This window comes from Mesocricetus auratus, unplaced genomic scaffold, assembly GCF_017639785.1.
Source record: "Mesocricetus auratus isolate SY011 unplaced genomic scaffold, BCM_Maur_2.0 Super-Scaffold_100013, whole genome shotgun sequence".
In the NCBI taxonomy this organism is placed as follows: Eukaryota; Metazoa; Chordata; class Mammalia; order Rodentia; family Cricetidae; genus Mesocricetus; species Mesocricetus auratus.
Window position 1 is genome coordinate 13,320,337 of NW_024429196.1, and position 20,826 is coordinate 13,341,162.

The window sequence follows — 20,826 nt, forward strand, 5'->3', positions numbered from 1 at the left end:
TACATTATAAGTTTCATGAGACTCTTCCTAGGGGATATATGACTCAAATTATCTCTAAGTGATAATAGTAACATAACTACGTTTTGTGGCTACCAGAAATGTTTCTGCTCTAGGTACATAAGAATACAGGTTCTCCCCCAGCTCTTTGAGAACCTAAAAATCATTTGTTTCTGTTTGGCCTTTGATTGCTGCTGTCAAGAGTGACAGCCTTTGGCCTCTATAATCATCTTTTCTAGTTTTGACTTTTAAGCCGATTATTCAAGTGGTATTTTGGATTAATTTATAGTTCTAGAAGGTAGACAGTTATTTAATGGCCTAAAATAGGTGTGTGCACTTGGAAGAGCACAATGAGTCCTCAAATACAGGGCTTAGAAGGTGCATGCCCCAGGTTATGTTGAAGCATTAGACAGTTATTGACAGGAAGATGGTATGTCTTTTCTAGTTGGCTCTTGATTGACCATAGACTAAATAGAACCCTTAGTTTCTTAATAGGGTTTGAACTTTAGAAGTTATGTTGTATATTAACTAAGACGGATAGAGTACCAATATTATGAATAAAATAGGGGTCATTGCTCAGAGTCTACAGAGATAATAAAAAAGGAAATTTCATAAATTAATTTATGCCAATAAACTTGGCAAATGAAATAGCCAAGTTCTTTAAGAGGGACAAATTAGTGAAATAGACACAGGGAGAAATAAAAAAATCTTAACAGTGCCATGTGTTAAAGAAATTGCATGTGAAATCACATGCCTTTCCAAATAGAAGGTTCTAAATCCATTTGGTACATCAGTATATTTAAGGCATTTATCTATCTATCAATCAATCTATCTATCTATCTATCTATCTATCTATCTATCTTATATTTAAGGAAGAAAAGATTCTATGAACCAATTTTTTACAAACTTAAAAACTACAGGTAGAGAGAACTTTTCTGATATCTATTTTGTGAGGCCATTGTAGACCTGTGCAGATAAAAAATAAGAAAAGGAATTTGTATTAACAACTGTCATGTTTAAATTCTTTAAGGATATTAGCAAATTAGATCTAGCCATAAAGTGAAAAGGATAATAATTTGTCACAAGTAAGATGGAGTTATTCTAGAAGTGCAAGTTTATTATAAAAAATGAATTAGTAACAAAATGAGAGTGTTCATAAGGTTATCTCAGTAGACACAATATTTGGCACAGTGTGGGTCCGAAAACTGAGAATATAATGAAACTTGCTGAATTTGATGAAAAGCATCTTTAGGAGAAACTGGTTGTACTTTGTGTGTGATCATCAGTATTTACATTCAGGGTCACTCTGCAGGCTTACCTCGTGTGTACGTCAACAGAGGAACTAGAAGGAAGGAAGAAGAGAGGGATAAATCACTTCTCAGATTGAATGCATTTATATGCTTTGAAAACCATGAGGGATGCACCCCAAATGCCCACTAGAATGAACTAGTAACAGTTTCAAACTTAGGGATGCAAAATGGCTATGTACTAGGCTTTATTTTTCTGTATGCCAGCAACAGCTGGACACAGACTTAAAAGTGAGCTTTATTTTAATGTTTGAAGGGGAACTAAACAGAGCTAGCCACAAACTGCTCAGTTAGATTCAAATTTAGTTACAGTTAAAATTCTGGCAGGCTTTTTGTTTGCTTGTTTTTGAGACAGGGTCTCTCTCTATAGCCCTGGCTGTCCTAGAACTCACTCTGGAGACCAGGCCTGCCTCTAACTCACAGTGATCCACCTTCCTGTGCTGGGACTGTAAGTGTATTTTGCCATACCTAGCTTTTTAAAAGTATCAAGTATCAAGACAGTATAGAAGTAATATAGATAGTCTTGATGTATGCAAGAATGGAAGTGAATAGAGAGTAGGGAGACTGTCCATCCATCCAAATGCAGTGGGGGAAGGATAGTGTTTTCAACAAGTAGACATACAAACAACAACAAAAGCATCCCTTTTTATGTCTCATTGGACAGAAAAGTTAATCCAACATTGATCACTAATGTTAATATAAAAGCTGATTATAAAACTTCAGCCCCGGGCAGTGGTGGCGCACGCCTTTAATCCCAGCACTCGGTAGGCAGAGGCAGGCGGATCTCTGTGAGTTCGAGGCCGGGCTGGACCGACAGCCTCCAAAACAATACAGAGAAACCCTGTCTCGTAAAAACCAAAAAAACCCAACCAACCAACCAAACAAACAAACAAAAAAAAAACCTTCAGTAAAGCAGTAGAATTGGCAAAGGTTTCTGGGAAATGACACAAAAAGCATTAACTAAAAGAGAAAAATAGTGACTACTACTTTATCAAAATTGAAAACTTCTGTTCTTGCAAATACCATTAAGAAAATGTTTTCTAGCTACACATGATGGCATGTGCCTTTAATCTCAGCACTCTGGAGGCAGAGGCAGGTGGATCTCTGTGAGTTTGAGGCCAGTGTGATCTATAGAGTGAGTTCCATGATATCCAAGGCTACACAGAGAAACCTTGCCCTGAAAAACCACAAACAAATAAATAGATGAATGAATAAATAAATAAACCCTAAAATGTTTTCTGAATCCAGAGATGGAGAGGAGAAGCTTGCAGAATCTGTTTTGGATGAAGGATTGCTTCCAGAATCCGTACAGAAAATGCTTAGGACTCAATGATCAGACATCCCAGTTTTAAAAACAGGAAAAACCTGAACTTCACAAGGCAAGTTAAATTAAAAACACATGCAGTCATGTTTACCATTATTCATAATTGGGGGGAAACAAATTAGTTTGTAGCATTAGCTATCCTTTGTCACAATAAAGTTTGCTGCTGTCAACTCTGATAGAACAATTTGTGAGAACGTCTAGATTCAGGTTCTCTTTGAGCATTAAAATAATATTGCCACTAACTTTTAAAAAAACTTATTTTTATTTTATGTCCATTGGTGTGTTGCCTGCATGTATGTCTGTGTGAGGGTGCCAGAGCCCTGAAACTGGAGTTACAGACAGTTGTGAGCTGCTATGTGGGTGCTGGGAATTGAACCCCCAATCATCTAGAAGAGCAGTCAATGCTCTTAACTGCTGAGCCATCTCTCCAGCCCTAGTGCTGTTACTTTTAAATTTCATTTTCCAGATATTCATTACTACCACATCAGAATGAAGGATTTTTGCGTAGCAACTTTGCATACTCAAAATGTAAAAAGTTCATGTTTTTGGCTACTACCATCTACCCATTAGAATGGTCAGAATTAAAAGGCAGAATATCAGCTATTGGTCAGTGACGAGCAACTGAACTCTCACATACTGTAGCTGTCATGGTGACACAGCCTTGGAGGAAGATAATTAGGCAAATGTCAAATTCAGGCATTCATTTACTATGCAGTTCACTCTTTAGCTAATTATTTTTGTTATTTTGAGACAGAGTCTTGATGTGTAATAGACCTTGCTAGCCTACTGTTTGTTATATTGCCCAGAATATAGCCTCCAACTCAAGACAATCCTTCTGCCTCAGCCTCTCAAATTCTGAATTTACAGGCATGTAGCACATGTCTCATTTTAGCTGTTTATATTCTTAACAGTTAAGATCTTCAAATTTGAAATAGCCCATGTGTTTACCAACGGATGAACCAGATCTTTTTTTTTTTTTTGAGACAGAGCTTCTCTGTGTAGCTTTGTAACCTGTCTTGGCACTCGCTCTGTACACCAATCTGGCCTTGAACTCACAAGAGATCTGCCTTCCTCTTCCTCCCAGGACTAGCCAGAAAATAAATTTTAACATATTTAGTACAGTAAAATTTAGCACTGAGAATGAGCTGATACTTTCAACCACATAGATATATCTCAAAAAAGAGAAGCTAGAAGTGAAAGAGCATATATATATTCATATGTATATATATACATATACATTTGCATGTGCATACACACACACACACACACACACACACACACACACACACACAGAGTTCCAGTTATAGGAAATCCTAGAACTGGGGAAAATAATCTCTAGTGATGGAGAGTAGACTATTTGTGGTCACATAAGGGAAGATTGATTGTAGGAGCCTGAAGGAACCTGGGGTAACCAGGTCTTGTACATACATACATATATACATATTTGCCAAGATCATTTGTGCATTTAATGGGTAAATTTTGTTCTGTGAATTACACCTCAGCAAAATGAATTTGTAGAGAAAAAAGTTTGGCAACATGAAATCATGGTGAGGCTAGGCAGTAACAAGTCGTGATACAGTGCCGACTGCTCTCTAAAACAGCACACTTAGACCAAAGCCTTGGTAGCTTCCTGTAAACGTCATCAGTTACCCACTGTATCAGCCAGAGTTTTCATTCCTAGATAACGCCCCAAAGGAAGTAAACAAATGCCCATAGGAGTGTTTGTAAGGGCTTACTCATGCCAAGCTGAAAGCAACTCACCTGTTCATCCCTAGGAAAACAGATAAGCATTGTGGTGTGGTTGCACAGCAACAGGATGGATGGATATGAAAATGTCCTGAACAGAACAAGTGGACAGACAGACAGAAGGGGCCAACACTATGATTGCAGAACTATTACGTGGTGATAGAATACAGAACTGAGTTTGCTCTCGTGTATGAAAGTCAGGACATCACTAGGAGGCACGCAGGAAACTTCCAGGGTAATGGGAATGTTTTGTTTCTTCACGTGTGTGAATGGTAGAGGTGCATGTACTTGGGAAATCAAGTATGGGCTCAAGAACTGCATGTAGGTATATATACTCTAACAGTAAATATTTGGCTGGGAGACAGCTCAGTAGGTGCAGCACTTGCCATGCAAGTATTAGAGTATTAGGACAGGATTTTGCGGCCCCCACCCCTGACACGCATGTAAATGCTGGCTGGCATAGTGGCCTCTACCTGTATTCACAGTTCTCAGGAGGAAGGCAGAGACTTGTGATTTTGGGCGCAAGCTGGCCAGTGAGGGAGCTCTGGGATCAGGTGGGAGACCCTGCCTCCATATCTGAAGTGTCTTCCTCTAGCCCTTCCCACTTGAGGTCAACCTTTGGCCTCCACATGCGCCCACATAGGGGCAGGCAGGAGCCCTTAGGTGGTTCAGTTGTAAGAAACTGATAATATTTTAGATAATGACACTGGAGTTCCACTGCCAAACAACTTAATTTTGTATGACCCTTGACTGTTTTGGAGGTGGAAATAAGTAAACTCTGAGTATAGTTTTTAAAAAGTGGAATTGATCTTTTATTCTGCCTAAGTGCTATAGTGTTAGATTCTTTGTAGGAAAACTCTATTTTATAATGTTTTCTTTAGTTATGCCCAATAATTGTGTGCTTTTTAGTGGCTGAAGGGCCTAAGATTTAATATGTATTTTTACTTTTAAAAATATTTAATATTCATACATGCATGTAGTGTGCTTTGATCACGAGCATCCTTCGTTCCCTCTTTTTCAGTTCATCTCATCCCTCACCCCCAACTCTTTTCCCTCCCATCTGCATGTGCAGCATGGCTGGGGGAGGGGTCATGAAGTCCCAGCCCTGCTGAGGGCTGTTGCCAATTGATGACTGGGAAAAGAAGAGTCAGTTTTCTTCAGGGTTGCGTCCAATAGATGATCCTCCATGCATACATACACAGGCAGTACTAAGTGGACTCAGTGGTATTTGGTTTAAAGAAGAGATCACACTTTGACCATTTTTAAGTGCGTAACTTGGTATATTAAGCATATTCATAATTTTGTGTAATCATCACTGTTTATTTCCAGAACCTTTTATCATACCAAAGTGAAACCCTACCTTCTCTCCCTAGCCCCTGCTCACCTCTCTCCTATTTCAGGGTTACCCATTTGCCAATCCTTGGTACGTTTGTGTGTTTGTCTATTCCTGTCTGGCTACTTCACTTAGCACAGTGCTTTTGTGCGTCACCCACGCTGTATGCTATGTTAGAACTCCATTTCCATCTATGGTGAGCGGCATTCCATAGTTTTTATGCATTCACTTGTTTATGGTTTCTTAGTCAGTGAATAACGCCATTGTGAACATACTACACACGTATCTGTTTGAATTCCTGTTTTCTTCCAAGAGTAGAACTGGTGACAGAGTTGCAAGCAGAGAGGACATGACAGCAGAAGCAAATGTGAGAGAATGACTAATGTCCAGAACACACCAAAAATTTATGAAAGAGAACTTCTGTTAAATACACAATAATACATAAATTAATTTCCAAGTGAGGGTTTCGCTGTCCCATCTTCCAGTGATGATGCAGGAAACAGGCTTTAGTGTTTGAACAAGTCTTAGCTGCGTTCCATGCCAGCTCAGACCTGTTTTTGGCCACAAGGGCACTGTGCAAGGAATCTCTGCTATAGTCTGCATCCAATTTCTGACTTTTTAAAAACTCCTAGCGACTAGTAGCAGTGAGTCAGTGGTTTTTGTTTGTTTGTTTGTTTTGTCAACCTGAATCATCTGTTAGAGCTCACAGAGACTGTTTTGAGGACTGAGAAACTGTAATATTAAATGATAGTTTTTTTTCAGTTTTTCCTTTCTAGTAAGTTAAATCATAGATGTCTCCATTTTAATTATTTTAATAAATTCTGGTTTTGTTCTCTTTGTTTACTTAATCTTATTCCTGCCCATCTCATTTCACTGCTGGTTTATAACCTGTAATCTGTTGGGGACTTATGAATAGCTGTTTTGCTTTTCTGTACATGGAACAGGCACAGTCATTAAAAATAAATTTACTTTGGTCTGATTAGTTTTGCACAGTTTTAGAAACTTTCTTGTCGAGTTACTTAAGCTTTTAGCAGATGGGATAGAAGTTAGATTGTTTTGTCTTCAGGTAAAAATACAGACTTTGAGAACAGAGTTTAAGTAGTTGGAGTAATTACATTAAAGATTTAAAAAGTGTGTGTGTGTGTGTGTGTGTGTGTGTGTGTGTGTGTGTGTGTGTGTGTGTCTGCCACATGTGTGCAGGTGTTGAGGAGGCCAGAAGAGGCTGTTGGGAGCTGTCCACCATGGTTACTTAAACTCAAGTCCTCTGGAAGAGCAGGAAGTGCTCTTAACCAATAAGCTGTCTTTCCAAAGGATGATATGGACTGTTGTTAACTAGCCATATAGTTCATGACCCCCCTTTTTTGCCTATAAATGTATATGTCATAAAAAATAGTAGTAATTGGTCTGCTTTCAAGCAGACCAATGTAATCTATTTTCAGTTTTGAGTATTTCGCAACCATTTAATACTCATTCCTGCTGTGCTGTAGGCATTTATGCTGTTGACATTTGTTAGCTACAATGTTTGTTTAGTCTCAGAGTACTGGTTAGTTCTTTGTAAGTCCTAGACTGTAATACCTATTTCCTAGAAATATGCTATAATACAAAATGTTTTTAGATAATTTTATAGTGGTGAAGAAAGAGCATTAACACTTGCTGAAGATTTCAACACTCAAGCATTTAATCCTCACAGCATTCTGGGAAGGTATGCATGACTATGCATTTTCAAGGTGGAAACTGGGGTTCAGAGGGCTTAATGAACATGGCCAAGCCCACACAGATCTGTCTTATTCTACTCATTTCTTCAGAGTGGTAAATTGGTAATGATGTTTTCCCGAGGAAAACCCTTGTCGAGTTTGAACCTGACCTGAACTAGCCTCCTTTGGTGGGACTAAAGATCCTTAGAGCCCTCCACCCTGTCTTTGCAGCAAGTGGCATATCCTTGAACTCATGAGGCATCCAAAATCCATCGTGTCTGTTCACGTTTATTGTGCTGAAATACCTGCCTCATGTCTTCTCATCTATGTAAATCCCACACTTTATTCAAGCTTGTCTCAGATTTCACTGCTTAAGAAACATTGTCTGACCTCACTGACCTCAGGTAACATTTTCCCAGTCCCCAGGTGGATAGTCTTGCTTTTGGTGGCTTTTCTTCCTCTACTTTTGTGCTTTCTTTCCCTCTGGACTCCTGCTGTGGTTTTCCTTGCTTTTAGTATTGAGTGGATCTGTAACTCCTTCTCGAAATCCTTAGTTGTTTCAGAGTTCAGACTGTCTCAGATTTTGAAGTGTTAGATGATCAGATTCTGGTTGTGAACTGTGTGAGTGTTTGCACTCATGGGATCAACACAGACTCAGAGCCTGTGGTCAGCTCAGGTCAGGCTTTACTACTAATGTGTAAAAATGTTTTCCATTTTCAGGGCTGTTTGAAATTTAGGATAATCACTATGTAATTAAAGATACATCAACCACTGTTTTAGAAAATCTGTCCAGTAGTCACATGACACTTTATGACTTTTTTTAAACAAATTGGTATTGATTACCTTAGAGATGATGTGACTGTGTGGATATTGCCTTTCATTTGATCCGTCATTAACAGGTAGATGTGAGCACATTATATCTTCCAAAGCTTATTGTATTTTGATTTTTTTTTGTTTTTTGTTTTTTGTTTTTGTTTTTTTGTCTCCGGTGACCATTGTAGTTTGCTCCTAAATCCTTTAGACACAAACACAATTTCCACTGGTGATTTTTTTAATTTTTTAGTTCCATTTTATGTGCTATTACAGCCGTAGATCTGGAATCAACCATTGTTTCAGGATGTCCTGGTATCTTTCAGTAGACATAGTATTTCAAGACCTCACTTGCTGTTAGAGATGTTCATTCCTAATGAGTTGACTTTGAGGCTTTTCATACAAACATACACACTCATGTCCTGTATACTTATCCCAACCAGTACAGCGGTAATAATATTGCTATAGTATCGTTATTAAATTATAGGCATATTTACTATATTTTTTTAAAGATAGTGAGACAATAAGTACTACTATTTCCGTCCAAATTCGGGGTTTGGAGGGTATTGTTGTTGTTTGAGATAGGGTCTCATTTTGTAGCCTTGGCTTTCTTGGAACTCGCTAGATTAGGCTGGTCTAGAACTCACAGAGGTCCTCTTGTCTCTGCCTTGGAGTGCTAGGTTTAAAGGTGTGCTCCACCACACCTAGTAGGGTTAGGAACTTTTATTTAACTTCTTTGGTATTACATTCTGTTCCATTTACCCCCAGAGTACTTATTTAATTTTATCCCAAGCAATGTACACAACAGTTTGGTGGAGAAGAAGTAGTGCCTGATGAACGTAATTACTGAGAAGTTACACTTTTTTGCTCTTCTTCTCTACCATCCCTCCACCTTTTCCAGTTGTCTGTCTGCCTTGCCAGATATGAGAGACTACATACCCACTTCTCTCCTTTAATTCCCAGCTAGTGTTGGTTCTGAAACAGTTGATTCTCCCTCCCCCATGCCCTTGCTTCTCTAGGGTTTTGTTTTGACATGGGGTCTTTGTACCCAGCACTGGCTTGTGATTTCCTGTGTAGCCCAGGCTGGCCTGGGTGTCATGCTTCCTTAATTACAGATGTGAGTCACCACACCTGGCTGCTTTAGTCATTTTGACTGTCTGGAGTTAGTTTTCTGTTAGATTCTGTGGGAAAGTCCTAGGACACAGAATTCCCCAAGTTCTCACAAGTTTGTCTGTGGATACTGCAATGGAAAGTTCTAGTCTGGGCAGTTGTTCCTGGACTCATTTTCTTTCTGGAAATGTCTTAAATCTGGAGCTGCAGATTTGTCTTTGTTGTGGAAAAGTCAAATGGCCATTTAATTTTATTTCTGTAAGTATTTGCTTTCTGCCTCAGTTAGGCTATATTGGTTATTTTTCATTGCTGTGATTAAAAAACACCATGACCAAAAGTGACTTATGGAAGAAACAGTTTATTTTAGTTTACAGTTCATGACAGGGAGTCCATGATGGTGGTGGAGGTGTGGCAGCAGATAGCCAGAACCAGATGTTGAGCGATTTCACCTTTCACTAAAAACACTAAGGGGAAAGGAAACTGTAAGTAAGGCATGGATATAAACTTTGAGAGCCTGCCTCCAGTGATGCATTCTTCCATCAAGATTCCATCTCTCAAAGGTCTCACAACCTCCCCAAACAGCACCACCAGGTGGGGACCAAGTGTTTAGACACAAGAGCTGATGCTCGATCATTGCTCATTCATCACCACTGTGATGAACGTTTGGAAGACATTCCCTTGCAATTTCAAATGGTTTTATTCTGGGAAAGCATAATGAATTAACTCCTTGTACACATTCTTCTTTCTGCTCTCTGGGATTCTTAAGAGTATATGGTATGACATTGAAACAAACCTCCTTCCTATTTTAGTCATTCCCACATTCTCTTTGTCTCCTCTCCTCTAGTTTACTGTTTACTTCTGATTTTGTTTCTTTTCTTCTTTTGAGTCTTATCATCTCATTTCTGAGTTTGTGCAGTTTGTAAGCAAGTTTATTTGACCAACTGGTGACTGTTTTAACCCAATCCTAATTCACAGTCCATGTCCTATAGAACAAGTGAGAGCATACTTTGAGAAACTGTGTTGTATCCTGACAGACCACAAGGGTGGACATGATGTAGCTTGTGTAGTCCAATGTTTAACTTTGGTTTAAAATATTCTTTTGTTACTCCTGTGGAGCAGGATTTCAGAGAGATGTGACAGAATGGTTGAGAGGCCAACCTAGGAGAAAGCTTATTCAGCAGGAGGCAGCGAAGTAAGAAGGGGACGGTATTTTAGAAGTGACAGATTTGGTAGCTGGGTAGAGAGAAGGGACTCTAGGATGACTGTTTTCTGTTTTGGTAACCTAGGGCTTGAATTGCCCTGTCGTTATGTAGATTAGGAGATTATCGGTGCTGGGAGGTTGAGAGAGGGAGGATAATGAGCTCCGTTTGGGGCATGTAGTGCAAAGCATCTAGGTACCCAGGCTTAGCAAGGGCTCAGTCATGCAAATTGGAGCTTGGGAGAAAGGGTGGCATTGGAGAGGGTTGAAAGTAATTCATAGTCATGAGCCTGGAGGATGACATCATCTAGGGAGAGCATAAGAAAGGGGAAAGTGGGTCAAGGAGAGAATTCTAAGAAGGGAAACCAGCCTTAGACATATTAATAAGAATGATTAGGTGCCATTCTGTCTTGTTGTTCATGCTAAAAGACCCTTGCAGGTGTTCCTCATTTTACAAACGAATGATTTGGAGTTCAGAGGTTAAACCATTTGCTCCTTGTTGCACTTGTAGCAGGTGGCCATCAAGGAAGCTGAGTCTGTGTGACTTGAACCCCTGCTTTTCACTTGCTACCTGTCCTCTTGCTGGGCAAGGAGTTACAGAAATACTACACAAGTGTTGATGTGTTGCCCAAGGTGGGAGATATGGAAGGTGTTGTTAGCAGGGTAAGGTGCTGCTGAGAGATTAAGAAGGATGGGGTACAAAAGTCATCGATTCTTGTGTTGGAATTGGTTGCTGTGGAATGGAGATAGTATGGTTAGCTTATTGCACCACTTTCCTAAGCTGCACTTTTATTGACTAAGTAAATACCAGCTCATAATTCCCCCAAAGAAGAAAACAACAATTTTAAAAAACGAAGTGATGCTAAATACAGACTAACACTGCTATGAGGCAGGCTTTCCTGCGTGATGTAATAATATCCTAGTGTTTGGAAGGGTGATGCAGCTTGGCTGGCTCCTGACGCTGCTCAGACAGGAAAGGGAGGGGAAGAGCTTCTGAACACTTCACTGCGGAGGGAGCTCTGCTTGCTGACAAAAGCTGAGTCAGAGGATGGAGACTGCGCTATAAGCAGACATGGCCCAGTTTAGACTACTGGACTGCGTGATCAACCACAACTGGGGTTTACTCTGCAATCTCTACTGTGCATGGAATGGCCAGGTTTGTCTGATGGATACACATGTTTGCTTTTTAATTTGAGGCTGCTGTAACTGTAGAGCAGAGTGGAAATGCTTGATACGAGAACATTGCCTAGTTATAGTCATCTTTTGTTGGTTTTTTGATTAATTAGTTTTTTTTTTTTACATAGCAGATAGTAAATCTGATGATCTGAAATACTCTGAAAGACTTCAGTTCACTGAAGTAGCACAGATGATGCTGTTTGTAGAGCATTGCCTAATGGGGGAGGGGAAGTGGGAATGAATTACTTAACACAAAACGAATACAGTTGTAAAGGAAGGTGAACATCACAGCTTTTCCAAGGAGTTTAGTATTGTGTTAATAAGGTAGAAGGAGTTTGGAATGAGCTGCCCTTTAGCGAGCTTTTTATTTACAAAAAATATGGCTCTGGATTTCTTTCACAGTGGTATCGAATGAAGTTTCTTTCTGAACCTTTCATGTTATGAGCCAGGCTTTTTATGAAAACTATTGTTTTGCAGTAGAGAAAACTTGCTGGGCATATTTCTTAGACTAGCTATCAGCTCCTGAGTGTTTTCTAAGAAGCAAACCATTCTCTGTGCAGCCCCATCAACACTCCTAGCAGGTAAAGACTGCTTCAATAAGTCGTAAATCATGTTGTACATGCTCAGCCTAATGGCTTTTAAAACACAGAAGACCCAGCCACACCCCAGCTATGTCTCAGTTCTTCCGCAAGCCAAACACAACGTCCTAGGTTGGAAGACTTGAAATTAGTTCCAAGCAGGACATTTGGATCTCAGTTCTTTTCTGTATGTCCTATTTTTTCTAGCCTGGAAAATAGTTTCATAGTTTAGCATGGATGCGACAGACCAATAGATCAGAGGAACTAGAGGAAGAGTAGGTCATTTAGTGTCTGTTTCTTCCAGGCTAAGATTGATCACTCAATGCACTTTCTAGTACGCTCCCTAATGGATTTACATTACCATAAAAATATGGGTTTTGCATGGCTACTAAGAGAATAAAAGAAGATAGATACTGCAATTATCTTAACATTTAAAATTCATGCTATCAGGAGCCTAACCAAGCTGAAACTTCAGCTCTGTGCTTTATACTTGCTCTATAACTATTGCTAAACCCTGTAGTCTTACCAGGAAACTTTCTTGTTTGAAGTCTGTAGCTACTTGGTCCTAGCTAACCTAAGAGGAGTGTTAACTGAGCCATGTTTGCCCTGGGATGAGTTGATGCAACTGCTGAAACTGAGTACTTTGTGTGTGTCTTGGCTTGAGTATTGCTAGCTAGAGTTGCTGTTGCTGTCTTCCCTGTGGTTTTTATCTGACATTGGCCATTTAGCTAGTAGCATCTCTCAGAGAGTTTGCAGACTGTAGCATAAGTAAAATGGCATGGGACACTGTCTCCTTGGAGTACTGGGATTAAAGGTATGTGCCACCACTGCCAGACTACTTACAAGTATTTAATGGAAGTCACAGATGTTGTACCTTTGAGGCCAGACAATTGAAGTATGAAAGGAGCCAAAAAAAGAACAAAGAGACTAGTTGGATGTGATTGCACATACCTGCAATCCCAGCACTTGGATGCAGAGGCAGGAGGATCAGAAGAGACCTGCATAGAGGCAGGCATTAGAGACCACAGAAAACAGGAGAGCAAGCTCTTGGAGGCAGCGCTTATGCTGAACCCGGTGTTGACAGATACTACCTGCATGTGTGTATGTGTATAACATACATAGCCGGTGCTGGCAGAGCTCAGAAGAAGGTGTTGTGGTGCAGGCTTTCTTGGACTGCCAGCCCCCAAATCATGACACAGACACTTATTAAGGATGAATGCTTGGCCTTAGTTTAGGCTTGTCCTGCTAGCTCTTATAACTTATTTTAACCTGTTTCTCTTCATCTATGTTTTGCCTCAGTTCTTACTTCATATTTCTTTCATTCTGTATGTCCTATTATCCTGCTTCCTCTGTGTCTGTCTGTCTGTCTGGCAGCTGCCTGGCTGACTGTCCCCTGGCATCCACCTCCTCTACCCACTTGTTCTCTCTTCTTCTTCTTTTTTTTTTGAGCCTCCTTTCCTTCTCCTATGTATTCTTTTTTGCTGGCCAGCCCTACCCTCTACTGCCTAACTATTGGCTATTCAGCTTTTTATTAGACCAATCAGGTGCCTTAGGCAGGCAAGGTGAAACAAATACAACATCTGTACATAGTTAAACAAAGACAGCATAAACAAATGTAACACACCTTTACATAGTTCAAATAATATTCTGCAACATAAACAAATATAACACATATTTATATAGTTAGACTATACTGACCTTGAACTTATAGAGATCTGTGCCTCCGCCTACAGAGTGCTGGGAGTAAAGGTGTGTGCCATCACTCTAGGCTCCTAGGGTCTGAGGTTCACTGATGAGGCTAGGCCTCAGGGATCTGCCTGTCTCTGCCTCCCCAGTGCTGGGATTAAAAGCACAGGCTATCATGCCTGGCATTTTTGCATGGGTTCTGGGGATTGAACTCTGGCCCTTGTGCTTGTGTAGCTAGCACTTTGTTGACTAACATTTCTCTTGTCACCTCTGGTGGTTTTAATAAAAATGGCTCACATAGGACCATAGGGAGTAGCACTGTTAGGAGGTGTGGCCTTGTTGGAGAAAGTGTGTCATTGGGGCCAGGCTTTGAGGTTTCAGAAGCTCAAGCCAGGCCAAGTGGCTCACTGTCTGTTCTTGCTGCTGTGGATCCAGATGTAGATAGAACTCTCAGCTCCTTCTCTAGCACCTTGTCTACCTGCATGTGTCACCCCTCCCCCCATGATGATAATGGATTAAACCTCTGAACTATAAACCAACTCCAATGAAATGCTTTCCAAATGTTGCTGTGGTCATGATGTCTCTTCACAGCAATAGAAACCCTAACTAAGACACTCCGTTTCTGTATCTTGGCTATAATAAGTTGCTGAATATCCTTCACCACCAGGGCTGTAGCTCAGTTGATAGAGTTCTTGTTTAGCAGCAGGCAGGAGTCCTGGGTTAGGTCACCAGTGCCACATAAACTGGGTGTTGTGGCACAAGCTTGTAATTCCAGAACTTAGGAAGTGGAGACAGGAACCTCAGGAGGCCAGAGTCATCTTCAGCTACAGGAAGTTTGTGGTCAACCTAGTACCAGTCCCCTCCTATCCCCCAAATCCAATATACTCCAAGAAAACTAATAACCTCAGTTTTTCATGGTTTGAATTTCATAAACATAGAAGGTATTTAATTATTACTACTTTAATCAGGGAGCCCCAGAGGCACTTTAGGCAAAGATCCTGAAGGTTTTGTTTCATAATGGACATAGGCTATAAATGGTTTTTACTCCTTAGCCTGTCTCCAGGACAGCCCTGTTCATAGCTTTGTGGATATGCATCTGGAGTCTTCTGTCTACTAATTCTGTTTGCTGCTCACTTCCATACAAACACACCAGTGGGTGGGACAGATATAGGATGAACACAGGGAGGACTTGCAGATGAGGTCAGGCCACATGGGGATGGACCAACAGAGGTCTCGCCATCACTGTTAAGAGAAGTCTGAGCTGAGAGGCTGTGCATTTAAACAGTAGGTGTTTAAGGACTGTTGGCCTCAGTCTTATGACTGAAGCTCTCACAGCTGTTGGTCTCAGGAGGAGGAGGAAAAAGCACTGTTCAGTAATCAGCTCTGAGATGAGCCCTATCATAGGAAGCCTGCACCATGATGAAAAGACCACAAGAAATTTTAGTTCAGTATTTTCAGAGTGATTAAAAATAGATCCCAGGTATTTTAGATATTTAACCTTGTTTAGTACTTCTGATAACCCCACGGTGATAGTGTAACTGTCACATTCCTGTTTTTGCACATGAGGAAACTAATGCAGTAGGAGGTTTAGTCCCTTGCCCAGGTTCCCACAGCCGGGATGATGCAAAGCAGGCTTGACTGAGAGTCAGACTGAGTGTTGTGATTGCAGGTTGTAGCACCTGTTAAACTAATTTGGTGATTAGGACGTCTTAATTCTAACTCTAACAAAATAAGATATGATTTACATACTGCTGTATGAATGTTTGAGAAATGACCTTTTAATTCTGCTTTGTGCCATGGTTAATGGTTAAGTCATAGTTGATGAGGTCGCTTCTCCTAGTGGCCTTGGGTTCATAGGATTAATGGGAAAGTTCCTGGAATGAGCTTCACTTGGTGCATTAGAGAACACAAACACAAGCCAATGTAGCAGCCCTGGGCTCAGCAAAAGGCCTGAGAATGTTTCTGTCCAAGTGCAGTGTGTGTCTGTCTCATACTGTATTTTCTTAGTTAAAGAAAATTGGGCTCAGCATGAGCCTTTAAGACAGGAGCCATAGAGCTACATTCAGAATGTTTAAAGAGTAACATATTTGAAAACTGATGAAGAGTTGGTGGAGTATTGAGAGAAGGTGTGGCTTAAGTCGGTGGAGTATTGAGAGAAGGTGTGGCTTAAGTCGGTCATCAGAACAGGGGAGAGAAAAGGGCATAGGACACAAAGACAGCAGGTCTTTCTTACCTCTGCTTCTTTCTCTATGCATCCCTTTGCTTTCCCTTTCTTCACAGCCTACGTGACAAGTGTGGCTACCCCTCTCCCTGTGACTGAGCCCTCTAACCATCCCCTCCTCACAGCAGTCCTGTAACTTAGTGAGATCTGTCTCTCTGTGACATTTCCCCCTCTCTTTGGAGGCAGGTGGCAGCTAAGGTTGGGTCGTATTTAGGAACAATGTTTTATTACCCTTCTCCATCATTTCTCACTCAGCTCCTTTGGTACCATTTTCACTGGGACACTCATTCCTGAATTTCATCTTGAAGTGAAGGGTAAAAGCCATTGCTGGGCCCTTGCTGCTTTCTGTGATGATGCCATCCCTGTCGCTCCATCACAAGGCTGTATCTTTATTCTTAGTGCTGACTTGAAGAGGGAGAGAGCGCACAGCACCTTGGCAAACTGGTGCTGCCTTGGTAAATGGAGTGTCCTCTGACCTCTCTGGATTCCTGCTGGCTGGTTTGTTTTCTTTTCTGATGCATTGGCCTAGTCCTGGGTGTTCAGTTCCTGGGCATCCTGGTCAGCCACAGCAGTTCTGGCACCTCTGTTTAATATGGTGTCAATTTGTCCAAGCTTCTTAGATCCTGCCTGGTTGTATATGTGAGCCTCCCATTTGTTGTGCTGTTGCCACTATTCTACAGGTAACACTTCTCATACACCAGTGGACACTGGCCTGCCAGGGCCTGCACTTCTTAGGGAATAAGAACCCTTTCCTCTTCGTCTTCATTGGCTGTGTTTCTAACCTTTATTAGGTGGACCAGATTACTTTCAGTCGGGAGCGGATTCACCCCACGTTAGTATTTTATTTGGTGTACTGCTACTGACATGTTCCTTTTCTCCCTGGTGGGAACAGGCTGTGTTCCTGGTCCTCTGTGCTTTTCAGGAATTGACCACACATCCTTGTAAGAGGTGCTTCCTTCAGGCAGACATAACACTGGCTTGTTAGGACTGGGCTTCTGGGTCAGAATCCCCTACTCTCTCTTTTTGGCCTGGTGCCCATGGAAGCCAAAGGGTGTCAGATTCCCTGGATCTGGAGTTATGGATGGTTGTGAGCTGTCCTGTGGGTGCCGGGAACCAAACCCAGGTCCTCGGCAAGAACAGCAAGAGCTATCTTTCTAGGACAACCCCTAGCACCCCCTCCCCCACATGGTGCACACTTTGGTTCTTAAGCTGGCTGCTGAGTGGAAGGCACTTTCAGTTATGTGTTTTGTACCACATGACCCTCTCCAGAGACAGTGAAGTGTACCACACAGCAACCTGTTTCATAAGAGGATATAAGAGAGAGGCAGATAGTGGGCAAGACAATGGTTGCCCTGTTTTAGAATCTAACCTTGGCTGGGACATTCCATCACGTTTATGGAATCCCATTCTTCAGGAGCTAATCAGTAGGTCCAGCCCACACTCAAGGGAGGAGTTTGCACATAGACAGGAATGCCAGAAGGTGAGGAGATTGATTAGAATCCATTGCAGAGTTGGGAGATGTGTTGGAAATCATCCCCACATCCCGTTTTTGTGAGGTGGCTTACAGATCTGTCTCTAGTACTCAGCTCTAGTAGATAGATCACAGAAGTATGACATAAAGAAAATCATCAGAGAAAAGGAAAAGGCAGCTGGGACAAAGGTCAGTGGGAACCACACACCGGCTTCCAGGAGTCCTCCATCGTTGAAGTCACACAGGATGTGCTTAATTGCTTTAGCAACAGACTGTTACAGGGTATGTGAAAGAAAAGTGCACCAGAGAAACTCATTCAAGGTGGGATTTTTGTTTTAAACTTCAGGCCAGTCACCTTCTGCCTAGAATACATCAAAATTCTAGACTCCTTGAAAGAAAGCAAGTGCTTAGCAGACCATTGTTTGCACTACACATTTTAGGCACCGTTAGCATCAGCTAGTTATCGATGGGAACATTCCTGAAATCTAAACAGCATGACAGTAATCTAGGGCCCCCTTGGCAAATAGTGCTCATGTCTGCTAACTCTTCTGATTAGGATGGAGTTGGAGTTTATGTTCATCTTACTACAAATCATAGTAACCAGTCAAAATATTTGTTAAAGCCAGGCGTGGCAGTGCATACTTGTGATTCTAGCATTCAAGAGATTGAGTCAAGAAGATAGCCAGTCTGTGCCAGCCTGGACTATATATTTTATATTTTATTTTTAGAAAACTAACTTGGAATATGTTGTTAAAAACTCATAATGGAATAATGTCATCTAATTTTTACTTTTAGTAGTTTCTTTTCGAGTAAACAAAGCAAGTTAATAAGAATCATAAGACTTTGTATTTTTTCAGCAATTTTTAAGAATGAAGAACTAAACATTTACTAATATTAACTATCTTCTACACAGTGTTGGATATAAAGAGTTTTCAAGAGAATAGATCAAAAGTGTGAATTAGCAGTGTTAAAAATCAGCTAGGGCTGGGAGCTGGCTCACTTGATAAAGTGCCTGTCTTCACAAGCATGAAGGCCTATTTGATTACCCTGAATCCACGTGAAAATGGGTATGCACACTTATGGTCCTGGTGCTGTGGAGGCAGGGACAGACAGCTCTCTAAGGCTCATTGGCCAGCCAGTTTTCTCTGATTAGTGAATTCTAGATCAGTTGTAGACCATCCCCCAAAAGAGCTCCCCCCATGAATGAAAATCAAGTTTCAAAAAGTAGGATTAGTTGGGGATTCAGGTGAGTTGGTGACATGCTGGAGTTGCTGGTCCCAGCCCTAGAACCATCTGAAACTGGGATGGTGGCAGGCAGGCCTATTATCCAACACTACAGAGGCAAAGCAGGAGAATCAGGAGTTCCAGGTCATTCTCAGTCCCAGCCAGTTCCTGGCTAACCTAGGTTATGTAAGATCCTGTCTAAAAAAACAACAATAACAACAAAGAATACATTATATATATATAAAAAAAACCCTTGTGTTCTTCTTTCACAAGAAACAATTTTAAATCATCTAAACCCTATTTTGAATGAAATGTTATATAACCTCACCAGAAAAATGGGCTGAAAAATGTCCATATTTTTTTCGTTCATTCTGTGACTTCATCTACTGCATTCCTAGGCTCACCATCCCTAAATCTGTAGGTTAATCTCCTGAATACAGGTTCAGTTTTATGTGTAACTGTAAAACCTCTCACATGTACCTTACAGGCACTTCAGAACCTATATTTATGATGAGTATGTCCTTGTCTCCAAGGACCTTATCCAGTGGCTCCCAAACTTTGATAGGAGTAGCATATTAACATAACAAAAATGTAGCATTTGGTTTTGGAGATGTCCTGACTGACCAGTATTTCAAGACATGTCCCATGGCTTTCAGAACTCTGTTAGCAAAGCAGAACAGTGCTGCCCATCCTTAACTATTTACTGTGAATGATACATGCTTCTAAATTTGTGTACAGTAAAATTCTTGGTACGTTGCATTTGTATTTTCATGAGGTTGATATATTCCTTAAGACACCTGAAGATATTTCTTGCATAATATGCAACCTTCTTAAAAGCTGTGATGGATTGTGTTATAGTTCAGTGGGGTAGCTCAACATGCACAAGGCCCCTAGTTTGATCTTAATATCTTCACCTTGTAGATGTTTCTGAGTTTCCAATTTCTACATCTTTGCTTCTTGCTGATTGTTGGGTCGTTTCTGGGTTTTAGAAGCAATTTTCTTTGTAATCTATTAAAACAATCTGTTCTATAATGTTGTTTCTAGAAACGTAGCCCATTGAAAAAGGCAGTTGTATTGTAGAATTATGGAAACCCTTCAATGCTTTCTAAAAGATTTCTATCAAGGTTCTCTTAAATATCAAGCTTCCTTACAGTGCTCAAATGTGTTTAAAATACTTTCTCAATATTTAATTATAGCTTTTTCATGACCCAATTGTAAAATAAATACCTCCTGCATTTGGAACATTTTACTTGGCTGAGTTTTTAGTGAGTTTGACCCTAAAACAACCTTTGAAAGTACAGGAAGGAATTGTGTATTTCCATAATGGACGCGGGACAGCAGGAATCTTGGGGAAGTGTCTCAGTGGATGAGGCGCTTGCAATAAAAGCATGAGGGCCAGAATTTAGGTCCCTGGAACCCATATAAAATATAAAACCAGGTGGGGTATAGCAGCCCATCACTAATCCCAGTGCACTAGAGAAGACAGCCAACCAAATTGGTGATCGCCATGTTCAAATGAGACATCTTGCCTCATCCTGCCCAACAATTGATGAAGACACCTGACATCAGTGTGAGGTCTCCATATGCATGCATACCGCACATATACCTCCCTCACACATGACGTGTATGCGCGCGCGCGCGCGCGCACACACACACACACACACACACACACACACACACACACACACACACACACACACACACACACACACCACGTATGCTTGCAAAAAGACAGAGAAGGAGGGAGGGAGGAAGGGAGAAGCCGGGGAGGGGCTACAGCCTCCTTGCTCCTTCTCTAAGGTGTGTCTCCCTTCCAGGGAACCTTGCATTTCTAGTTAACTGCTCCAAGGTTAACCTGCTCTGCTGTTTCTACCAGTTTAGGGTGTTTGCATCCCACCCAGTGCTGTGACTAGTGAGGTTATAAAGCCGTTCCAGCCTACCTTGGTTAGGG

At 41.0% G+C, this 20,826-nt stretch overlaps 1 protein-coding gene across 9 annotated transcripts in view; it reads left to right on the plus strand.

Annotated features, from left to right (window-relative positions):
- Positions 1-20,826, plus strand: part of Arhgap21 (Rho GTPase activating protein 21) — a 116,906-nt gene that overhangs the window by 12,583 nt on the left and 83,497 nt on the right. For 2 of the 9 annotated variants that reach the window (XM_013122515.3, XM_013122520.3), the window contains exon 1: positions 11,566-11,675. The exons of 5 other annotated variants lie outside the window; for them this stretch is intronic. In XM_013122515.3, the coding sequence (XP_012977969.1) occupies positions 11,592-11,675 (84 nt within the window). In that variant the 5' untranslated portion in view covers positions 11,566-11,591. Of the gene's footprint in view, positions 1-11,565; positions 11,676-20,826 lie in introns of those variants that run through there. 2 more of the 9 variants (XM_013122516.3, XM_040755407.1) reach the window with 1 other exon arrangement.